This window comes from Dama dama, chromosome 14 (genome assembly GCF_033118175.1).
Source record: "Dama dama isolate Ldn47 chromosome 14, ASM3311817v1, whole genome shotgun sequence".
Lineage (NCBI taxonomy): Eukaryota > Metazoa > Chordata > Mammalia > Artiodactyla > Cervidae > Dama > Dama dama.
In genome coordinates, this window is record NC_083694.1 from 52,751,212 (window position 1) to 52,772,923 (window position 21,712).

General features: G+C 36.6%; 1 protein-coding gene across 4 annotated transcripts in view; it reads left to right on the top strand.

Moving 5' to 3' along the window:
* The window catches only part of RABGAP1L (RAB GTPase activating protein 1 like), a 677,120-nt gene that overhangs the window by 487,290 nt on the left and 168,118 nt on the right, over nt 1-21,712 (top strand). For all 4 annotated transcript variants that reach the window (XM_061160752.1, XM_061160751.1, XM_061160749.1 and 1 more), the window contains exon 18: nt 3,689-3,730. In XM_061160752.1, coding sequence (XP_061016735.1) covers nt 3,689-3,730 — 42 coding nt within the window. The remainder of the gene's footprint in view (nt 1-3,688; nt 3,731-21,712) is intronic.

Sequence of the window (21,712 nt, forward strand, 5' to 3'; positions counted from 1 at the left end):
GTATGACTTCTAGAGTTATACTGTATAGGTTAAAATCCATTTAAGAGCTCTATGACCTTAGGAAATATAATTTGACTTCTCTAAATCTGACTTTTTTGTGGGTAAAATGGAATTTCAGGTAGTTGTGGGACTAAGTAAGGACATGTTTATAGTGTAATTAATTTAGATCTTGACATGTAGGAAATAGTCAATGGATATTGACTTATTTATTATCTTGCCCTTGGAGTTAGACTTTGCATATAAATGGTAAGTAGCCATGACAGTGTATTTACCTCTTATTTCACTCTTAATAATTCTTTAAGTACCTTAACCCTTTCAATCCCATTAGGAACACTTATTTACCCCCAGTGAAAAACAAATTGTTATAGATTACATATTTCTAAATAGGGAGGCATTTTGAAAGTGTATGACATCTTTTCTTTAAAAAATTTTTTTAATATATTTCAGCTTAATTAGACAAATGTTGGACCATGTAAGAGTAAGCGGACAATAAAATGATGGGGCATTTAGTTCATTTGGTGCCTTGGAAAAGTGAAGGGTTGTTTGCTTACAATGTATTTCATTGGTGGCTAGCAGGTTGAGGACTGAAGCTTATACTGACATTGTCATCTTAAAAGAAACCTACTTGTGCTGCCTGAATGCTGGCCTATGGAGGTTACTATAATTTAATAATACCTCTAATTATATTTCTAAATGGGAATAAGTCTTATCTAAAAGAGAAAAATAGATAATTTAAAATGTCTGAATAAGTTGCCTTTTTTATTCTATTAGGAAATCAGGATACATTTGTAATGAAATAAAGAACTTGGCAGAATAGCATGTTTTTTCTAATTTCCAGCAATCTAGAGGTCTGAAAATATTGTGCCTTTGTTTGTATGGTCTGGCCACACTATTCTACTTCAGTTTAAAGCTTATGAAGTCTTTACTTTTCTTCATTTTTTATAACTTCTAGGGTTTCACATAAACATGTACATTATGAACTTATTTAAAGAATTTATTTGTATAAAATCTTCTAATAAATGAAAGTTACCTCTTTAGCTGCCCAAGCTTAAAAAGCTACTTTTTATTTAAAACACAGACAGTGCTTTCTTCTTAAGCACAGTGTTTCAAATATAATGTAAGCATTCATTAATATTTCTGGGGTTACCACAGTAAGGTTAGCTATTGAAGGTCTTTTGACGTCATTAGATGAGCCCAGATAGCTATACATTTTTTTAAAAGTTTACCTTCTATCAAGTATAATATTTTGATTCTGATAACTGTCTCTATAGGCTATGTCCCTAATCCCATCTAGCACACACTTTGTCTTTTAGCTCGCTACTTCTGATATCTGTGAACAATAAAATCATGTTAGTTGCTTCAGTCATACCAACTCTTTGGGACCCCATGGACTGTAGCCCGCCAGGCTCCTCTGTCCATGGGATTCTTTGGCAAGAATACTGGGGTGGGTTGCCATTTCCTTCTTCAGAGGCTCTTGCTGACCCAGGAATCAAACCCAGATCTCCTCCATTGCAGGAAGATTCTTTACTAATTCTAAGTGTAAGTGAAATTAAACTTTGAATAAGTTTTTTCTTTGCTATTAGCAAGAGCTGTTTTGGTTATTTACAGATTCTTTTTTTCCCCTAAATTCTTCTTTGTGTGTTCCATAGCTCAATTGTCCAATAATTTGAGATCATTGAAGAAAATGTTTCTTACTGTTATTTGATGGTGACTCTACAAATTGGTCTAGTTGGGTCCATATGGAAAAGAATAAATCCCAGAAAACTTGGAGATACCTAGTATAATCATTTGGTTATCAAATAAGCACTTATTATACATATTACATCAACACTGTGAGGTGAAAATGCCATTAGACTACTCATTTGGGAGGCTTTGGAGAGTGATCCTAGCCTGCAACTGCTAAATGCATATATAACTTAGGTAATCAAGTTCATGCTCTGAAAAATGAGAACCATAATACAGGTTGCTATATGGATCCCTAGATTTCCCTCTTTCTGTGAAAGCATGGAGGTGGGGGAAATGTTTAGCAGGGAGGTCAAGAGCATAGCATAGTTGGCTGAACATGGAATGGGGCTGAACATGAACATGAACTCTGAAGGAGTCTGGAAAGGAGATGGAAGGGTGGGAGACGGGCTTAGGAGGAAGGCCAGAGCTTTATGGGGATTAGAGAACTATAGACAAGAGGTGCTTACATAGTGACAGTGATTGAATAAAAAACAACTAAGAATCAAAGATCCTGTGGATTTGGTCTTCACGGCAGGTTGATCAGCACAGCATTCAGGTCGTGAGGTTGGACCATGCCTAGTGGTTGTGGTGTGGGGGATGGAGGGAATGTGGAGCAGGGCCTACAACTAGAGGGCAGGGATCCAAATTTAGATTAGGAAAGCAGATTCTGCTTAATTGTAACCCAAGTTGTTTTAAAATTATTATTATTGTTATTATTATAGTAGTATTTCTCTCTTTTTTCTAATAGTGACCAAAACTAGTCTAGAATCATTGCTTGCTGTGGTAATGAACTCTTTGTCAATTTGATTTTGTCTCCTGGCCTGATTATGATTTTTACTGCTTTGGTTTCTTAACGAATTACTCAGTACACTCAAAACTTTCAACCAATTATTTTGTGTTTATCATTCATCTCTTCTGCCATTACATCATATGTTCGGTAGTTGAATGTGAGAGATTCTTATAACAGGAATATACTCTAATTATCTAGTCCTAATCCTTGCTTCTGATTTTGGAGATAGTAAAAGGATGGTTCATTAGGAGTTCTTTGCATAGCACATCTAGTACAATTCCATGTCCAAAAGGTAGTTTAGATTATACTTGTGACCAAGCTGAAGAGGGCATACCACACAGTTATGGGAAGATACGAACTTATGGGAGATATCAGCTCAAATTTGAAAGGTCTTTTTTCTCATGAATGATGACTTGCATGGCAAAGAAACAGCGTATTCTGTGGCAGTTTTGTTTCTGCCTCTGTCATCTTGAGCATTTAAGATTCCTTTCTCTTGACTTTTATATCTCAACATCTCACTCAGAGTCAAAATTCAGCTCCAGTATGGCTTCTTAGCAAGCTATTTCATCTTTTTTATTCCTGAAGAACTGTTGCTCTGGTTTTCAGGAAGAAAAAGACAAGGAAGTCTAGCAGATAGCCCCTAATTACAACCTCTAGTTGTACAAATACTCCTTGAAAACAAACACTAAAACAACAAAACAATTAGAATGGTAGGTAGTGGAAATCCAGTGTGATGCTTACAGTTCCCCTCATATAATCTGCCTTAGTTACCAGGAACACCTTTTGTTCTCTGTTTTGTTTTCCACGGGCAGTGTAACCATATGACACAGATAGGACTGAGAAATTTCACTTAATCATTTTAGACTTCAGTGTCACTGCCATTTTGATCAAGGAACTTGACTTTTGCAGGCCTTGAACCAGAAATAGACTGAAGAAAAGTAATTTACTGTAAAAACAATAATTTTATGTGAGCATCAATTAAATAGGACCTAAAATTTATAATAAGCCTCTCAGAGAAGAAAAATACCTTTGAAAAATCTCATCATTTAATTATTATTGCATGTGGAAATGAAAACAATCATTTTATTAATGATATGTGGAGGTCTTGGGAAAATACTTAATAAAATAGTGATTGATGTGATTATTGATTTTGACTCTCTTTTTCTGTTTCAGGGTTTGAACATAATCTTTCACGTAGCCTTGGCTCTCCTAAAAGTAAGTCCGTTTTTATGTTTAACCAAACTGTCTTATCTCTCTGCCCTTGGAACTGAGCATCATTCAGTTTACAACCTTTGACTCATTCTAGATTCTTGAACACAAAAAACGACTTCTCTGAGTAACTCTGCTCTTCTCTCCTTCTCCCATCTTTTGTTGTTTTTGTGTATTTCAAGTTTGATTTTCTTATAATCCATTTAATCTCGCTATCATAACACTCTTTCCAGTAGCATATAAAAATATTTCCATTCATTCGAGTTGGATGATATGAGAAAAAGTTAAAACCTGTTCTCTGTCAAAATGATGCCAGCTTTTTCCTTAAAATGCTTCTTACCATAATAACATCTCTAAAGGTAGCTAAACATATAATTGAATTATTAGAAAGCTTCCATAATATGCTGACTAAAAAAGAAACTGCTACTTGCAATTTGCAGTTCTTTCTCTGATAGCTAGAAATTTATATGACATGTCAGAATTCAATTATAATTACCTCGTTGGATTTTATATCAACATATCAATGCAACTTTAAAAGTGTGGTAACAGCAAGACATTTGCTGCAGAGTTGATGAAAATAACCTGATTGGTTTTTGTCCTTTGGTTAAAAATGAAGTTCTATTATTGAAGGTGAAAATTGCCTTGTTTATAAAAAGATGCAGGTTCACCCTTTTCCTAGTAAAATGTAGTTGTTAAAATTTCAGAACCAGACTCAGATAGATTTGGTTCTAATTTCAGCTCTAATGTATGACCTTGGGCAAATTACTCATAGTGCTCAGACCCTGAGTTTTGAGATAGTAATGAAAACTAGTTCATAGGATTGCTAAATAATAGGATCCATAAAACCCCTTAACATAATGGAAAGTTGTATTGCCTAATAAATGGTAACTGTCATTATTGTGATTAGTGTTATATTCATGAAGTTACTCTGAATTTATTACTAGGTTCCCCATAAGTCTTCCACATTGCCCCAAAGATCGTAACTTGAAGCTTCAGAGAACCTCTTGATATTTTAGGAGAGCTTTCCTGCTTAACCATTAAATACTTTTATCCAAAGCAAAGGCATCACATTACATGGGCCTTATATAACTCAAGACATGGGCTACTGCTCCTTCTCTCTTATTCTGTTAAAATGTACATACAGTGTACTTCATATTTTTCATTTTGAGTTTAGATATGAACAATTCATTTAACAAAGTTACTTTGGGAGCTCTTGTTTGAATTTTGGAGCTGACCCCACATAGAATCAGTACACATAGGCTGTACCTAAGTGTACTTAACTGATCTGACTGTTCCCACCTAGAAAAAGAATACCCCAAAATGCATTTGACAGTGATTAATTTTTAGTTTCTAATCTGTCAGATAAAAGAATGTAAACTTGTTTATATAAAAATAATAAACTTAGGGATAGCTGAAAGTGCTTATGAACCTAGCCTAACCAATTTTCAGTATAGCTGCAGAGGGATTTCTCTCTACTTCTTGTGATGAGGGGAATCAGAAAGGTAACATTACTTGAGCAATTACTTAACATTACTTGAGCACTCAATGCTAACACTTGAGCATTGAGTGTTAGCTTAGATCATCTTATTAGCATATATTAAATATCCAGATGTTATTTGTAGGAGAACCATAAACTGTATCAGAGAAAACCATTTAATAATTCTCTCCCCCAGCTGATAATTGATAGAACCAAGGCCCCAGATTGTTTGAAATCTTTTGACTTAGCAAAGGTAAAGCTGAATTAATAACATTTTTAAACAACATAAACATAGGTGAGTGTCTCTGTTGCTCAGTATGGTTTATAACATCTGTTCTCTGAATAGGAGCTATTTACTTTTGGGTTAGAAACAGTCTACCAGGTGGCTAGAAAGCCACTCAGCTAAAAGAATGATTCCTTAACAGTATCATCATTAAATTATTTAGGCTGTTGGAGAAGCCATTAGGTAGGATAGGTATATTCCTAAAAATCTAATTTAGTGATTATATGATGCATTCAGTAGTCATAGGATAGTACATTATAATAGATGGGAGATGATCAGTGAGAATCTGAGTGACTTCATGTTGGCAGAGAAAATTTCTAATCAGAATAGATTCTTTGCTTTCTGACAAGGATTAAAAAGTAAATGACAGAACGTTTCCTTCCACCCTGACCACAAGCATATAAACATTACAGAGTTAAAGCCCATTTATAACCCTACCTCAGAGGAAACCATAATAAAAATTGGATGTAAAATCTTTCTCCCATGCTTTAGTCTATTGAATATGTAAGGATGTATTACCTACCTACATATACTCATATACATATATGTATATATAAATAAATATGTTTTAAATATGGGTTTGAGGGTTACTGATAAGACGATGGGGAGGTAGTAAGTAAATCTAAAAGAACAATGTAAAAGGATGAATATATATTTATTTTCTTTTAAAAATGCTGAACAAGACTTTTTAATATAATAATATATTATAAATATCCTTCTGTGTTATAATATACATGTAGTGGTTAAAAGCACGGGGTCAGACGGGTTGAGTTTAAATCCCATCTTACACAATTTGTCCGGTGATCTCAGGCAAATTACAGTTTCCTCATCTTTAAAATGGGAAATATTAGTAATACCCATTCCATAGGATTGTTGTTAAGGTTTAATGAGTTAATATATGATTGGTGCCTGTAACTTAGTAAGCACTACAGTCACCCAGGAGCTATTATTACACAGAGAACTTCCTTAGCCTTTTAAATGACTGCTTATTTTTCTATTGTATGTATCATAATTTATTTAACCAATTTTATTTTTTTATTTTTTTAACCAATTTTATATTTTTAACTTTTATGGACATTAAAATTATTTTTAGACTTCCCTGTTAAACAGAACTATAACAAACATCCTTAAATTCCATCTTTGCATACTTATGGTATCTTTAGGATAAATTCCTAAGAATGTAATTGTTGGTCAAACTGTAATCACATTTTAATTTTTGATCCATATTGCAAAACAGCTCTCAGTTAACAACCATACTCTTGAAAAATCAGAATTTCTGTTTTCCTGAAGGAAAAACAAAGCAACTTAAAAAGTAATTATTGTAATAATTGTTGTTGTAAACAAATGAAATGCCTCAGTTTTGAAGACTCCAATGTTATGTACTTTTGTTTGGAAATATCTGGGATGTTTTTAGGCAAGTCAGTTGATTCTGGTTAAGTTTTAGAAGAATGAGCCTTATCTTGGAGGGGCTGTGTATGTTATGTAAATGTTATTAAGTATATCTTTTATATTACTGGTTCAATGATCTCTACTATGGTATGTTTCCATACCATGCTATTGTAGCTTTTTTGGCCAAGTCATTAATGAAATCTAGTTGACATCTTTTCTATTTTTTATCTAACTTGATCTCTCAGTAGTTATCAAAACGGTATTAGCATAGTACGTGCTTTTCTTCCTACTCTTCTGCCTCCTGAGAACAGATTCCATCTTCAACAGTTTATCCAGCGATCTTAGGTAACTTACTGGCTTCCCTGGTGGGTCAGATGGCAAAGAATCCGAGTGCAATGCAGGAGACCCAGGTTCAATTCCTGGGTTGGGAAGATTCCCCTGGAGAAGGAAATGACAACCCACTCCAGTATTGTTGCCTGGAGAATTCCATGGACAGAGGAGCCTGACAGGCTATACAGTCCATGGAGTCGTGAAGAGTCAGACATGACTGAGTGACTAATAGTAACATTTTAGGTGACTTACATTTTCCCTTTCTTTAAAATGGGGATATTAGTAACATTCATCACATAGGATTGTTATTAGAGGTTAATGAGTTTATATATGATTGGTGCTTCTAACTTAGTAAGTACTACAGTACATCTATATGCTATTATTACATATAGAAATTCTCCTCTCCCTATCCCTTGGTAAAGAATCCACCTGCAGTGCAGGAGACATGGAGACGTGGGTTCTAGCCCTGGGTTGGGAAGATCCCCTGGCAGAGAAAATGGCAACCCACTCCAGTAAACTTGCCTGGAAAATTCCATGGACAGAGTAGCCTGGCAGGCTACAGTCCATGGGGTTGCAAAAAAGTTGGCCATGACTGAGTGACTAAACAATTGACTTACTGTCATTTTGTTAATTTTTCAGGTCATTTTTGTAGCTCCTCTCTGTTCTTTTCTTCTCTTTCTCTTTTCCCGTGATTTTTTCGTGATTTTCTTTAGTATTAGATTTCTTTCTCATTTTCTTCTGTGTATTTATTAATAAGTTTTTTCTTTGTGGTTACTATGGGGTTTACATACAACATCCTATATATGTATACTCTCCATACGTCTTATATTTTTAATGACACATTTTAAACCTTTTTAGTTTACTATGTGTATCTTAATTATTGTACTTTAATTTTATGTAACAATTTTGTCTCAGCCTTCGTATATGCTATATAAGTGATTGATCCACTACCTTTAGTATTTATTTGCCTTTATATTGATTTTTAATTTTATATGTTCTCATTATTAATTAGCACTTTTTAAGTTTAGAGAGGTCCCTTTAACATCTCTAATAAGGCCAATTTAGTGGTGATGAATTCCTTTAGCTTTTGCTTATCTGGAAAACTCGTAATATCTCCTTTATTCTGAATGGTAACTTTGCCAGTAGAGAATTCTTGGTTGGCAGGTTGTTTGTGTGTGTTTTTTTTTTTTTTTTCTTTTCAGCGTTTTTAATATGTTATGCCACTCCTTTATGGCATGTAAAGTTTCTGATGAAAAAAGTCTTCTGATGGCCTTATGAGATTTTCCTTAAGTAATTAATTGCTTTTCTCATGCTGATTTTAAGAGTCTCTGTTTATCCTTAACTCTTAGCATTTTAACCATAATGTGTCTCAGTGTGTTTGTCTTTGGATTCGTCCTGTTTAGAACTCTCAGGGCTTCCTGGATCTGGATGACTGTTTCCTTCCCCAGATTAGAGAAGTTTTCAGCCATTATTCATCAAATAGTCCTTCTGGCTTCTTCTTTCTTCTCACGTGAATGTTATTCCATTTGATCTTGTACCAGAGGCCCCTAACATTTCCTCACCTCTTTTAATTCCTTTTTGTTTTGCTACTCTGTGGGGTGTTTTCCATTGCTGTCTCAGCTCAGTGATTTGTGCTTATGTTTATTTCATCTGTTCTGCTGTTGAACCCTTTTAGTGTGTTTTTCAGTTGAGTGTAATTTCTGTTTGAGTCTTTCTTATATATTCTATTTCTTTGTTGAATTCTATGTTCTTCCATTCAGAATCACTATGCATAAGGAATAGTAAAACTCTTCCCCTTATTCTGAGAAAACCTTCATTTTACTCATACATGTGAGGTTTGTATTTGTCATCACTGATTCAAGACTAGATTTATAGGAAACCCTAGCACTTTTTTTTCCAGCTATTTTGAAATATAATTGACTTTGAGGGCAGATTTTACTATTTTTTTAAAAAAAGTATCTTTGTATGTCTCTGGGTTTATGTAATCTACTTGCTTAATTGAAATTTTTTTCTCTCAGAGATTATTCATTTGTCCCTGCTTACTCTGTTTATATCATTGTTCAGCTTTTAGAAAGAAATATTTCACATTACATGAGAAATAGAAAATATATTTGTGTTACTTTTTTTTTTTCCAGTTTAGCTATGTGATTCTGATTTGGATATCAAACAGAATCTACATGCTGAACTGAAACATCTCTTTCTTTAACCAAACTTCTCTCATGTCAGTAGCCTGCTGCAGTAAGCCTGATTTTTGTATCATGGAATCGTCTTTCCAGAAATTTGTCTGGTATTTCATAGGAGAAATAATCTTTTGTATTTCGTATTTTGGCCTCCTTCTAAACCTTCCAGGTTACCCTGCTGTCAGCAGGCTGGGAGCTCTCTAATAAGCCATGCCCTGTGTGTCGCAACCTGCTTCCTTATCCAGTGCCCCTTCTACAGCCAAAATAACCTCTTCCTATACCATTTTAGGACGTCCTTGTTTTCTCACCTGTAATAACCTGTCATTTTGTAACCTTCCACTTGTTATCTGCCAACTCATCTACCATTCCCTACTGGGAGTGGACCCAGTAAAACACATTGTATACTAATAACATTCGTTCATTTATGTGTTCATTCAGCAAATGACTTCTGAACACCTGTTGTGAGCCAGACCCTGTGCTTAATGATACGGATACAACAGTGGACACGCAGTGCCTTTCCTTAAGTTGTTTGAAGTAGTGTCTGACAGTCCTCTTAATGTATGGAAGCAAATCTCTTTTCCTTGCTTTTCCTTCTCCTCCTTCAAAGAAAAAAAAAAATCTTCCCACCAGTTTTCAATAAGAGACTATCCCAATTTATTCTAGTCATATCACAGTATTGAGTCCCTTCAGCAATAGATCACTGATTCAATGGACATGAATGTGGGTGAACTTGTGGAGACGGCGAGGGACAAGGAGGCCGGGCATGCTGTAGTCCATGGAGCTGCAAAGAGTCGGACACGACTTAGCGACTGAACAGCAACACCAGCAATAGAACTCAAAGTGATTATTGACCATCAGTGTACTTTGGAACCACCTAGATCCCAAGTAATTTGTTTAAATTGAACATTTCCACATTCTTGCTCTCAGCCATCCCCCTACCCTCTAATGTGATGCAGGCAGTTCCAGAACCAGGAGGGTAAAAAGTGCATGCATGCTTAGTCGCTTCAGCCGTGTCCGACTATCTGCAACCCCATGGACCATGGCCTGCCAGGCATTGAGTTATTAATGTACACGGCAAAGATCCTCAGTCTTAACTCTACATCAGAATCTCCTGTAACTAGAGTCAGCTTTAAACATTTTCTGATTCTGAGTTGTACACAACAGTTTCATTTGAACATCAAGGGATCCCAAGCATCGGCATTTTTAAAAACCCCCCAGGTGACCCCAGTGTGCTGCTAAGCATCTACTACACTGTGATCAAACATTCAAAATGAAATTACCTAAAAGTGATAGTGAGGGAACAAGAGGGAAAGAAAACACATGAGCAATTAGAGGAAGCATTCACAGACACACTTAGAAAATGGATGGTCCTTATTTTCATTGTTAGCAGTTGCTAATGTGTCTGCCATGCTCCACCATTGCAATGCCCATCTGAGAATTGTAGCATCTGCTCAGTGGGGCCGTGAGAATTACTGAGGAGTATATTATAGGAGTTCCTTTAAAAGGGAGACCAAAGAAGTACCCGGGTTGAGGTGTGAATTGTGCTTCAGCTAATTCATGTTGGATCATCAAGGTTGTTGCTTGAACCATAAAACCTAATTTATAAAGCAAAGCTTGTCTACTGTTAGTATCTTCAAATCAAGAAAAGAGTCTTAGTAGAGAATCCCAAAAGTCTAAAATTTGGCCTTGTTCATGTATCTGGAGAAAACCATAGTTTGAAAAAAAAATACATGCACCCCAATGTTCATTGCAGTACTATTTATTATACAAATAGGCAAATATATTATACAGATACACAGTAATCAAACATGGAAGCAACCTAAGTGTTCATTGACAGATGAATGGATAAAGAAAATGTAGAATATATGTATATACATATTCTACATTCTACATATATTCTAGAATATATGTATGTGTGTATATATATATATAAATACACATAATGGACTATTGCTCAGTCATAAAAAGAAAGAAATAATACCACTTGTAGCAGTATGGATGGACCTAGAGATATCATACTAAGTGAAGTAAGACAGAGAAAAAGAGCTTCTTGATGAAAGTGAAAGGGGAGAGTGAAAGCTCAATATTCAGAAAACTAAGATGGAATCTGGTCCCATCACTTCATGGCAAATAGATGGGGAAACAGCAGAAACAGTGACAGACTTTATTTTCTTGGGCTCCAAAATCACTGCAGATGGTGAATGCAGCCATGAAATTAAAAGACGCTTACTCCTTGGAAGAAAAGCTATGACCAACCTAGACAGCATATTAAAAAGCAGAGACATTACTTTGCCAACAAAGGTCCATCTAGTCACATCTATGTTTTTCCAGTAGTCATGTATGGATGTGAGAGTTGGATTATAAAGAAACCTGAGTGCTGAAGAATTGATGCTTTTGAACTGTGGTGTTGGAGAAGACTCTTGAAGAGTCCCTTGGACTGCAAGGAGATCCAACCAGTCAATCCTAAAGGAAATCAGTCCTGAATATCCATTGGAAGGACTGATGTTGAAGCTGAAACTCCAATACTTTGGCCACCTGATGCGAAGAACTGACTCGTTGGAAAAGACCCTGATGCTCTGAAAGATTGAAAGCAGGAGGAGAAGGGGATGACAGAGGATAAGATGGTTGAATGGCATCACCGACTTGATGGACATGAGTTTGAGCAAGCTTCGGGAGTTGGCGCTGGTCAGGGAAGCCTGGCGTGCTGCAGTCTGTGGGGTCACAAAGAGTCAGACATGACTGAGCAACTGAACTGAACTGAATTTACATGTGAAATTTAAAAAAAGAAAACCAAATAAAAATAGACTCACAGATGTAGAAAATAAACTTATTGTTACCAAAGGGGAAATGGGGAAGATGCAGAAATAAATTAGGAGTTTGGGATTAAAATATGCACACTACTATATATAAAACTACTATATATAAAATAAACAACTGGGACCTACTGTAGAGTATAGGGAACTATACTCAAAATCTTGTAATAATATATAATGGAAGAGAATGTTAAAAAAGAATGCATACATATATGTATGCTTAACTGAATCATCTTGCTGTATACATGAAAACTAATACAACATTGTAAGTCAACTATATTTTAATAAAAATTTACAAAATAGAAACACAAATTACCAATAAATATTTTTTTAAAAGTAGGGAGTACATCTCTGATGTAACCCATAAATAAAATAAAGTAAAATAAAATAGGGCCTTGTTTATTTGAAAGTAAAAAAATCAGTTTTTATTCAGCACTATGCTGGCTGGTTAAGGATTTCTTTGACCTTTCAAAATGCAATTCTCCTTTTCCTTTCTGTTGACACCAGAAAGAAGGATCAATTCATATTCCAGAGGCTCTCTCCTTGTGGGACCATATTTAAATACCACACAGGGTTAGAAAGCATGAAGTGAAGAGCAAAACGTTTAGCTTGAAAATAGAAAATGGATTTTAGTTCTCTCTAGTCTTTGGTTTACCAACTTGGGTTAAAAAAATGTTTCTGAGCTTGAAGTTGGTGATCTAATGTAGGACTGAAATTAAGGCTGTAGTTTCTGCAGCGGCTATTCAGGTTACAAAATTAGAAGAAAAAAACCTGAAAATATGAAGTAACCCATAACATTCTTTTGGATTTGCAATGGTTTTTACACCTTTAGTTAATTAGTTTTGTAACTTTCATGAAGGAATGCCTGTTTCCCTGTAGGTGGCAGCAAAACACAACTCCTTTTGAAATAGGAACTCAATAGTCCTGCACTTGCAATTTGGTGATACTGCTATTCCTTTGTATTGGTTTCCCCTTCCAATATAATTGGTTGTGTGAATGTTTAGTTTGTTTTTAATTTTTTCTGTATTGTATTTCATTTTGCAGATAGATTGGTTTAGTATGCTATCCAGTGAATGCTAAAACTGCTAACAAACACAAATTTGGGCTTCTAACTAGTGCAAGATACTCAAGGAATTTTAAAGTTTTAGAATTTTATAAATAGTACATTTAATAGGTGAGGGATTGATATCAGAAAAAAATATATCATCATAGTACTGTGTATATATTGTGTAGCACAGCAAATTTCTCGAGGTGATTTCTCATTATTTCTCATGAGACAGTCCAAGATGCCAGTAAGAGAGGATAGTTGATTAAACATGCTCCATTCCAAGTTGTCAGTAATTAATATGATCTTGTATCCTGGGAAATATGGGGTCACTTGACAGAACTAAGAATAATAAAATTCAGTGTCCTTCTTTGAATACATTTAGCACACTCAAGCCTTCTTTTCTTTTACTTAAAAAAAGAATCCCTCTCCGCCTTCATCCTCTGCTGTGCTTCTGTATTTAATGAAGGTGTGCTCTGCCTTCATTCCAAAGCTAGCTTGCCACTTGCGGTCTTGATGCCAGCTTTCCTGTCTCCTTTTAGAGAAGCTGTGGTGCTGGGTTAGGTCACCTATCCAATGGACATTCAGTGAGTGCCTGCTGTCGACAGGTCCAGGGTCAGGTGTGGGAGCATCCAGAGACGACAGTGTGTGTCCTCAGGTTGTCCTAAGTCTAATGAAGATGGCAGATGAGTAGACTGTTATCAGGATGATTGCCCTGGGGTTTTAAAGGGGAGCTTCAGGAGCCTGAGGGCGGGGCTCCATGTTCGCTCTGGAAAGATTTTCCAGGAAAGATTTTCCAAAGATGACTAAATTGTGAGGAGAGCATTTTAGGCAGCATGAACTGCATTAAAAGAGGCATGAGGAGGAAGGGCAGGCAGGTTCTTTGCTCTGGTGCATTTGAGGGTGATGCATGGGATGAGGTTCTGAAGGGCTTTGATTATATTTCTGCCATCCATTTAATGTGGGTCTTAATCAAATCATCTAATCTAACACTTAATTTCCTTACTTACAGGTAAGGGGATAAGAAAATATTGTTTCTAAGGCTCTAAATCTCTGTCTTACTGACTGCTAATCTTTACTATATGCATGTATATGTGTGTGTGTGTGTAAGTGAATGTGTCTGTACCCATATCTATGTATATACGTATACACACACTATATATGCTATACACAATCATCTCAGTTCTTTAGTGAATAGATAGGAATTATTGCCACATTTGTTATTTAACTCCTTGGCCGAAGTTTATGTTCGTCTCTCTTACAAAAAAAGAGTTCTGAGAGCAAGATAATAAAGTTAGATGCAAAAGAATAATCAATCTATTATAATTAAGAATGAATACCAACAAATTTGTTTATAATCTTACTTAAAAGTCCCTTTCAGCAGCATCCTTGAATATGAACAATTCATTTGTTCTAAGCCAGTGAGATGTCATTGTATGCATGTGTAAATGTGAGGGTGTGTGTTTAGTACATACACCTCTGTATTTCCATTATTCTTAGCAGGTGTTTCCAGACACCCAAGTAATTTGTTGGATCCATATTTTCACAAATCTCATGACTGTCATCAAAAATTCTCTAATTGTACATTTATCATTTATGATGAACTCTTAATGCACTTTAAAACTAAATAATAAAATTAATTGTTACACACTCATCATTTGTAAAGCATTTAAAATATACCTGATGCTGTACTTTTAAACTAATTTTCATGACCTTTAATTTTTTTTTCTTTTTTTAAAATAATTGATTTATTTTTGGCTGTGCTGGGTCTTTGCTGCTGCACAGGCTTTTCTCTAGTTGTGGCGAGTGGGAGCTACTCTGCTTGCAGCACGTGGGCTCCTCATGGCAGCGGCCTCACTTGTTGCAGAGCACAGGCTCTAGGGCACGCGGCCTTCAGTGGCTGTGGCACGTGGGCCCAGGCTCTAGAGCACAGGTTCACTAGTTGTGGGGCACAGGCTTAGCTGCTCTGCAGCATGTGGGATCTTTCCATACCAGGGATCGAACCCATGTCTCCTGCATTGGCAGGCAGATTCTTTACCACTGAGCTATCAGGGAAGCCCAGTTTCTTTTCTTTTCTTGTTTTTTTTTTGTTTCTTTTCTTTTTTAAAAAATTGTAGTAAAATATACATAACATAAAGTTGGTCACTTGTACTGAGCTTTCTTCCAGAGCTTTCTCATCTCCCCAAGTTGTAACTCTGAGCCCATTAAGTAATTAGTCCCTATTTCTCCCTGTCCCCATCAGCTAGCAGCCACCATTCTACTGTATCTCAGCGAATGTGGCTACTTTAGGTATCCCATATAAGTAGAATTATACAGTATATGTCCTCTTGTAACTGGCTTATTTCACTTATCATAATGTATAACCTTTCATTTCAATAGTGATCTTAGAAAGATTGTTATGAGTCAATATCCTCATTTACAGATGAAGAAACAAAGGCTTTGAGAAGTTGAATAACTTGGCTAAAGTCATTTGTTTAGTTGAATGACACACCAGCCTCAGAACTGGGCCTGTCTTGAACTATTGAATTAATGTTCTTAATCATTAGACTGTAGATGTGTAGATATTTTACACTTTACAGTTACCCTGTGAAGAAGAGATCATAATTCCCATTTGATGCTCAGTCCCAGAGCTCCCACCCCAAATTCCATGCTTTTTCACATTTCATAGCAAGAGATTCTTATATTATAGTGAAATCAACTTCCATTTCTCAAATTCATGTTGACATTGTACTATGAATGAAAAAGTTTTCTATCCATATTGTCTGAAGACTAAGTAGGGGTGGAAGAGTTTTCCTCAACCCTCATAGAATCCATGCCTGAATCTGAATACTAATTTGACAAAGGCAGGTTACCAGAAGAAAGCTTACAAATTTATTTAATATGTTTTACGTGACATAGGAGCCTTCAAAAGAAAGTGAAGACCTGAAGAATCAGTTAAACTTGAGTGTTTTCATGCTAGGTTTCATGAAGAGTGAACAGTCATAAAGAAGTATGATTAACTGAGAAAAATTTTGTAAGACCTGTTTATTTGAATTCTTTGCAGCATCTTTCTCTCTGGGAGATAAGGATGTTTTTCCTTCCAGGTGTAGAAGGGTACCTCTCACATGAGGGTGTTATGATTTGCTTCAGAGGAGAAGGATGGGGGAAGGTGGGAAAAGGCCACTTTCTCAGACTCCTTCAGCTTAAAGTATTCAGCATTCCAAGATGCTATATTTTGGGGTAGTGTGTTTAGAACTCCTTCAACTGCATGTTTAAAGATAGTCATCCCAATTTTGAAACGTCACTGGTTGAACAGGACAGAAACAGAGTCAGGGAAACTAGGAGCAATTGTTATGTCAACACATAATTGAATTTAGGCTAATGAAAACCAGCTAGCTATCAAGAATGATCATGAGGGCTTCCTTGGTGGTTGAGTGGTTAAGAATCCACCTTCCAAAGCAAGGGATGCGGGTTCGATTCCTGGTCAGGGGGACTGAGGTCCCACATGCTGCAGCTAAGCCTGCTAGCTGCAACTAGAGAGCCTGCATGCCACAACAAAGACCCAGCACAGCCATATAAATAAATAATTTTTTTTTAAAAAGAGGAAGAATGGTCATGAAATTAAAATATTCTCTGCTGTTGACTGGCTAGAATAATATTTGATTCCTAAACTCAGCCTATCCATTTCTTTTTCATGGCCATTAAGATGTATAAAGTCATCCCTGAATGCTGTTTAATGCCCTACTCAAATTCCGTTTCACTCTGACCAATCATTGTGTGTGGGCTGGTCATAGGGAGATACTATCAAGAGATTTTGTGAGAGGATGTCACTGCCCAATAAGTTTTTATGACCCTTTTTATCTGCGAGAGTTGCTGGCATTGCTTTTCAGCATGAAATAGACTAATTTTGTTCATTAAAGTGCTGACAGGGTTGATGACTCACTGTGGGAATCGATAGATATTATCACAATAGGATAATCAGTCAGAGGAGATTCAACTGAAGCATATAAAAACTTGATACTTGGTTTATGCAGGTTGAGAAAACGTTAAAATATACTCTTTTTACTGGAAATAAAATCACCAAAAAATTCATAGTCTTGGTCTTTTTTCTCCTTTGCTGTTTTCCGTTGACTCAGGAAATCTGGGTTTGGCATAGCCAAATGAATTTATAACAAAGTCTTTTACTTGTGACCTGGGTAACTTTGATTAATTAGGGTGTAGGCTAAGCTGCTATTTAGAAAGCAGAAGAGCACATGAAAGAGAAACCATGAAAAATATGGTGGTTTAAATAAGATAGTTTATTTCTCTCACACATACGTACCAGTCCAGAAAGAGAAAGACTGGCCCAGAAAGGCAGGCAACCCAGCTCTATAGATGACTTAGATAATGTTATAGCTCTACTGTCTCCTAGGATGTTGTCCTCATGTACATGGTTAAAACTAGATCAATGCCATATCCAAGTTCCAATTCAGAGAGAGGGGGAAATTTTAAGCAAATGAAGAACAAGAATTTTTACTTTAAGCAAATAGTGAGTAATTTGAATATATTACTTTTGCTCATGTTCCAACGACAAAATGTTTGTCCACGCCACACCGAGCTGCAAGAGAACAAAGAAATACAGTCTACCGCGGCAGCCACATGTCCTGTTAAAGCAATTATGTCTGTGGAAGAAGGGGAAATGTTCTAGAGAACAGTTAACAAAGTCAATCATAGTTTGCCTACCCTTTGGCCATTCAATGTCTGTGATCACTTTTTTTTCTCATTTATTTTTATTAGTTGGAGGCTAATTACTTTACAATATTGTAGTGGTTTTTGTCATACATTGACATGAATCAGCCATGGATTTACATGTGTTCCCCATCCCGATCCCCCCTCCCACCTGTGATCACCTTTATTCCCACACGAAGACACTCCTTCCCTCCCAAGCGAGACATTCAAAGGCCCCCATTCAGTTACTTTATCTGCTCAGAGTCAAGGGTCCCTGGGTGATGCACAGTCCTGTCTGTCAGGTCTAGGGTGGTTCCTCACAGTCCAGTGACAAGGTATCTTTTCATCTCACATCCAGTGTGCAGATGTGATAGGGAAAAGTCTAAGTGCAATAAAAACTCTCATTTTGAAAAGGGAGGAATGGGAAACACACTGTAGTCAGTGGTCCACAGAAACAGCCAAGGTTCCCTCCTCCGGCAGTTAGAGAAGCCTTCCTGGTTAGCCCATCTGGCTGCCTGCTTGTTCTCATCTCCAACAACCATGCCGTTTTCCACTGTCCTCTGTGGCGACATCTAAGTTAGTGTTCAAGAGTACACCCTCCTTGGGGATTGTACAGTTTTCAGAGGTGACCTCCTCCTTGTGGAGATTTGGAAGCCTGAGAGTTGTTTTAGTGATCAAATAAATAAGCTGGTTTTATTCAGGCCAGCCTTTTGGAAATTAATCTCCTCAGTATTTTTGTAGGCTTTGGGGTTTTTGCTTCCAGTCAGTTCATTATGAATAAACTCATAAAAACCCAGATCTTTCTTTTAAACATAATTCTTAAGTCTTCTTGTAGTATTTGTTTGTTTTTAGTGGTCCATCCTCATCTTCTCCCATTTTATTAATGGTTTCAGGGAGGCCAGCTCTAAAACCACAAGTTTGAGTGGGAAGGCAACATCCTTAATTTGATCTTTGCCTCTTGACTGTCTCCATATTTTGGCTGAGAAGTCTTAATGACAAAAGACTTATGGGAAAATATAGACCCTGTGTATCCTTCTACTGGGGGGACAGGCTAGAGTTTCCAACTCTGAGGCGTCAGATCACTGTACTTGGTCAGTTCAGTGTATAGACCACTTTGCATCCACTTTCTCTAGAGTGACAGGTGGCACTTCACCAGTGAAGACAAAATGTCTCCAGACAGTACCAAGTGTCCGCTGGGGAGCAAAATCACCCATGGTTGTGAAATGTTGCTTTATTACCTCTTAGAATCACCTTTATGTATATGGCCAAAGCAGAATTGGATCCATAGTGAAGAGAAAAACCAACTGATCAAAATGTGCCCAGGTGTTATAATTAGCAGTGACTTTAACATGGTAATTATGACTTTATTTCATATGTTCAAAAAGTTAAGCAAAGAAATCGAAGATATTAAAAAATAGACCCAAATTGAATTTTAAGAGATAAAAATTACTATGTTTAATAGAACTAAGAAATATTAAATGAGGTTAATGGTAGATGTGATATTATAGAAGAAAAGATTAATGAACTTAAAGACATAGCAGTTGAAACTATGCAAAATTTAAAGTGAAGATGGGATTTTTGAAAAGAAAGGAATAATGAATTGTTAGACACTACAAAAGCCTCCTGGGTGTGTAATTGGGGTCCCTGAAGAAGAAACAGGGGAGAAGGGGCAGAAAACATTTGAAAAAATGATGCCTGATGTTTTCCCAAATTTGATGGAAGCTATAAAATCCACAGATTCAAGTTGAGTTAAAATCCAAGCAAAAGGAACATGAAGAAAAATACACCAAGACATGTCATATTCAAATTGCTCAAAACCATTGATAAAATCTTTAAATTGCCAAAGAAAAAAGACATATTATCTACAAAAGAACAAAGATCAATATTTAGCAGCTTTCTTTTTAGAAACAATGCTAGCAAGAAGACAGTGGAACAACATCTTTAAAGTATAAACAAGAAAGGGAAACTTATTTTTAAAAAACAGGCAAAATACTTTTACAGATACACAAAACCTGAATGAATTCATCACTAGCAAATACAAATTGCTGAAAATGTCAAAGGAAGTCCTTTGGCTGAGGAGTGAATACATAAAACCTTTTCCTGATTAATTATCTTTAAAATATAATTCACTGTTTAAACAAAAGGAATAACTCTGTGTTGTTGGGTAATTGAGATGAAGCATATGCTCACAGACACAGTTCAGAGGTATGGTGACTTGATGCTGAGTCCAGTTCCCAGATAAGGAGCCACTCTCCCTCCTTGGGGTGTGTGTTGCCTCCATAACTGCTCAGCTTGCTGCAAAACAGATGCTTAATGTTGGTTTTGCTTTTTGTCTTTTTTTTTTTGTAAAAATGAAAGTCTTCTTTGGATTTCTTTAGCTGGTGAAAACAGATTCTAATATAAGTCTTTCATAAAAGTGAAGTGCTATGAATGAACTTTCAGAAAGCATGGGATACCTGGAATAGAATAAAAACCAGGAGGGAAGCAATGGTAGTATGACCATTGTACAACATGTATACTGTATGTGAAGTGTATAATATCATAAGTTAAAGGAACCCTAAGTGAAGTAAGGTGAAAGTTGGTCAATCGTGTCCGATGCTTTGTGACCCCATTGGATAGTCCATGGAATTCTCTAGGCCAGAATTACCCACTGGAGTGGGTAACCGTTCCCTTCTCTAGATGATCTTCCCAACCCAGGGATCAAACCCATGTCTCCCACATTGCAGGCAGATTCTCTACCAGCTGAGCCACAAGGGAAACCCTACGAACATAACAAAACAAAGAATTACAACTAGTAAGCCAACAAAGAAATAAAATAGAACCCAAAAAATTTAATCTAAAAGAAGCAGGAAGGACTTCCCTGGTGGTCCAGTGGTTAAGAATCTGCCGTCCAGTGCAAGGGACGCAGGTTCGATCCCTGGTCGGGGAACTAAGATCCCATGTGCTCTGAGGCAACCAAGTCTGGACACCACAACTACTGAGCCCTTGCACTCTATAGTCCACATGCTGCAACGAAGACCCAGTGCAGACAAAATAAATAAAAACGCAGGAAAAGAAAAGGGGAAAAGAGTAGATCAAACAAACAGAGAACACATGTCAAGATGATAAACGTTTATGCACCTAATAAAGACTTCTCAGCAGACTGACCAGGGGAAAAAACTGGAGAAGACAAAATTACCAAGAAGAGAAACGAGAAAGATGATGTCACTGCAGATTTTACAAACATTGAAAAGGATAGTAAAAGATTATGAACAACTTTATGACAGTAAATTTGACAGCTTGATGAAATGGACAAATTCCTCAAAAAATACAAACTGCAAAAGCTCATTGAAGAAGAAAGTGATCACCTGAATAGCCCTATATCTATTAAGGAGTACTCTTTACATAATACGTTTAATTTTGAAACTTGAAATTTTTAATAACTGTAGAAATTGAAGCATGTACACATGGGTACTAGATTCCAACATGGGCTTCCCTGGTGGCTTAGTGGTAAAGAAACTGCCTGCCAGTGCAGGAAACACAGGCGCCGCAAGTTCGGTCCCTGGATGAGTAAGATCCCCTGGGGAGGGAATGCCAACCCACTCCGGTTCTCTTACCTGGAAGATTCCATGGACAGAGGAGCCTGGCAGGCTATAGTCCATGGGGTTGCAAAGAGTCGGACACAACTGAGCACACATGCATGCAATCTTGTGTCTTAAGACAGAGAAGCTGCTCAGAAAAGCAGCTGGTTGAATATATGATCAGAAGATTTCATTGTTTACTTCCTACTTAGTCATAACTCTCTA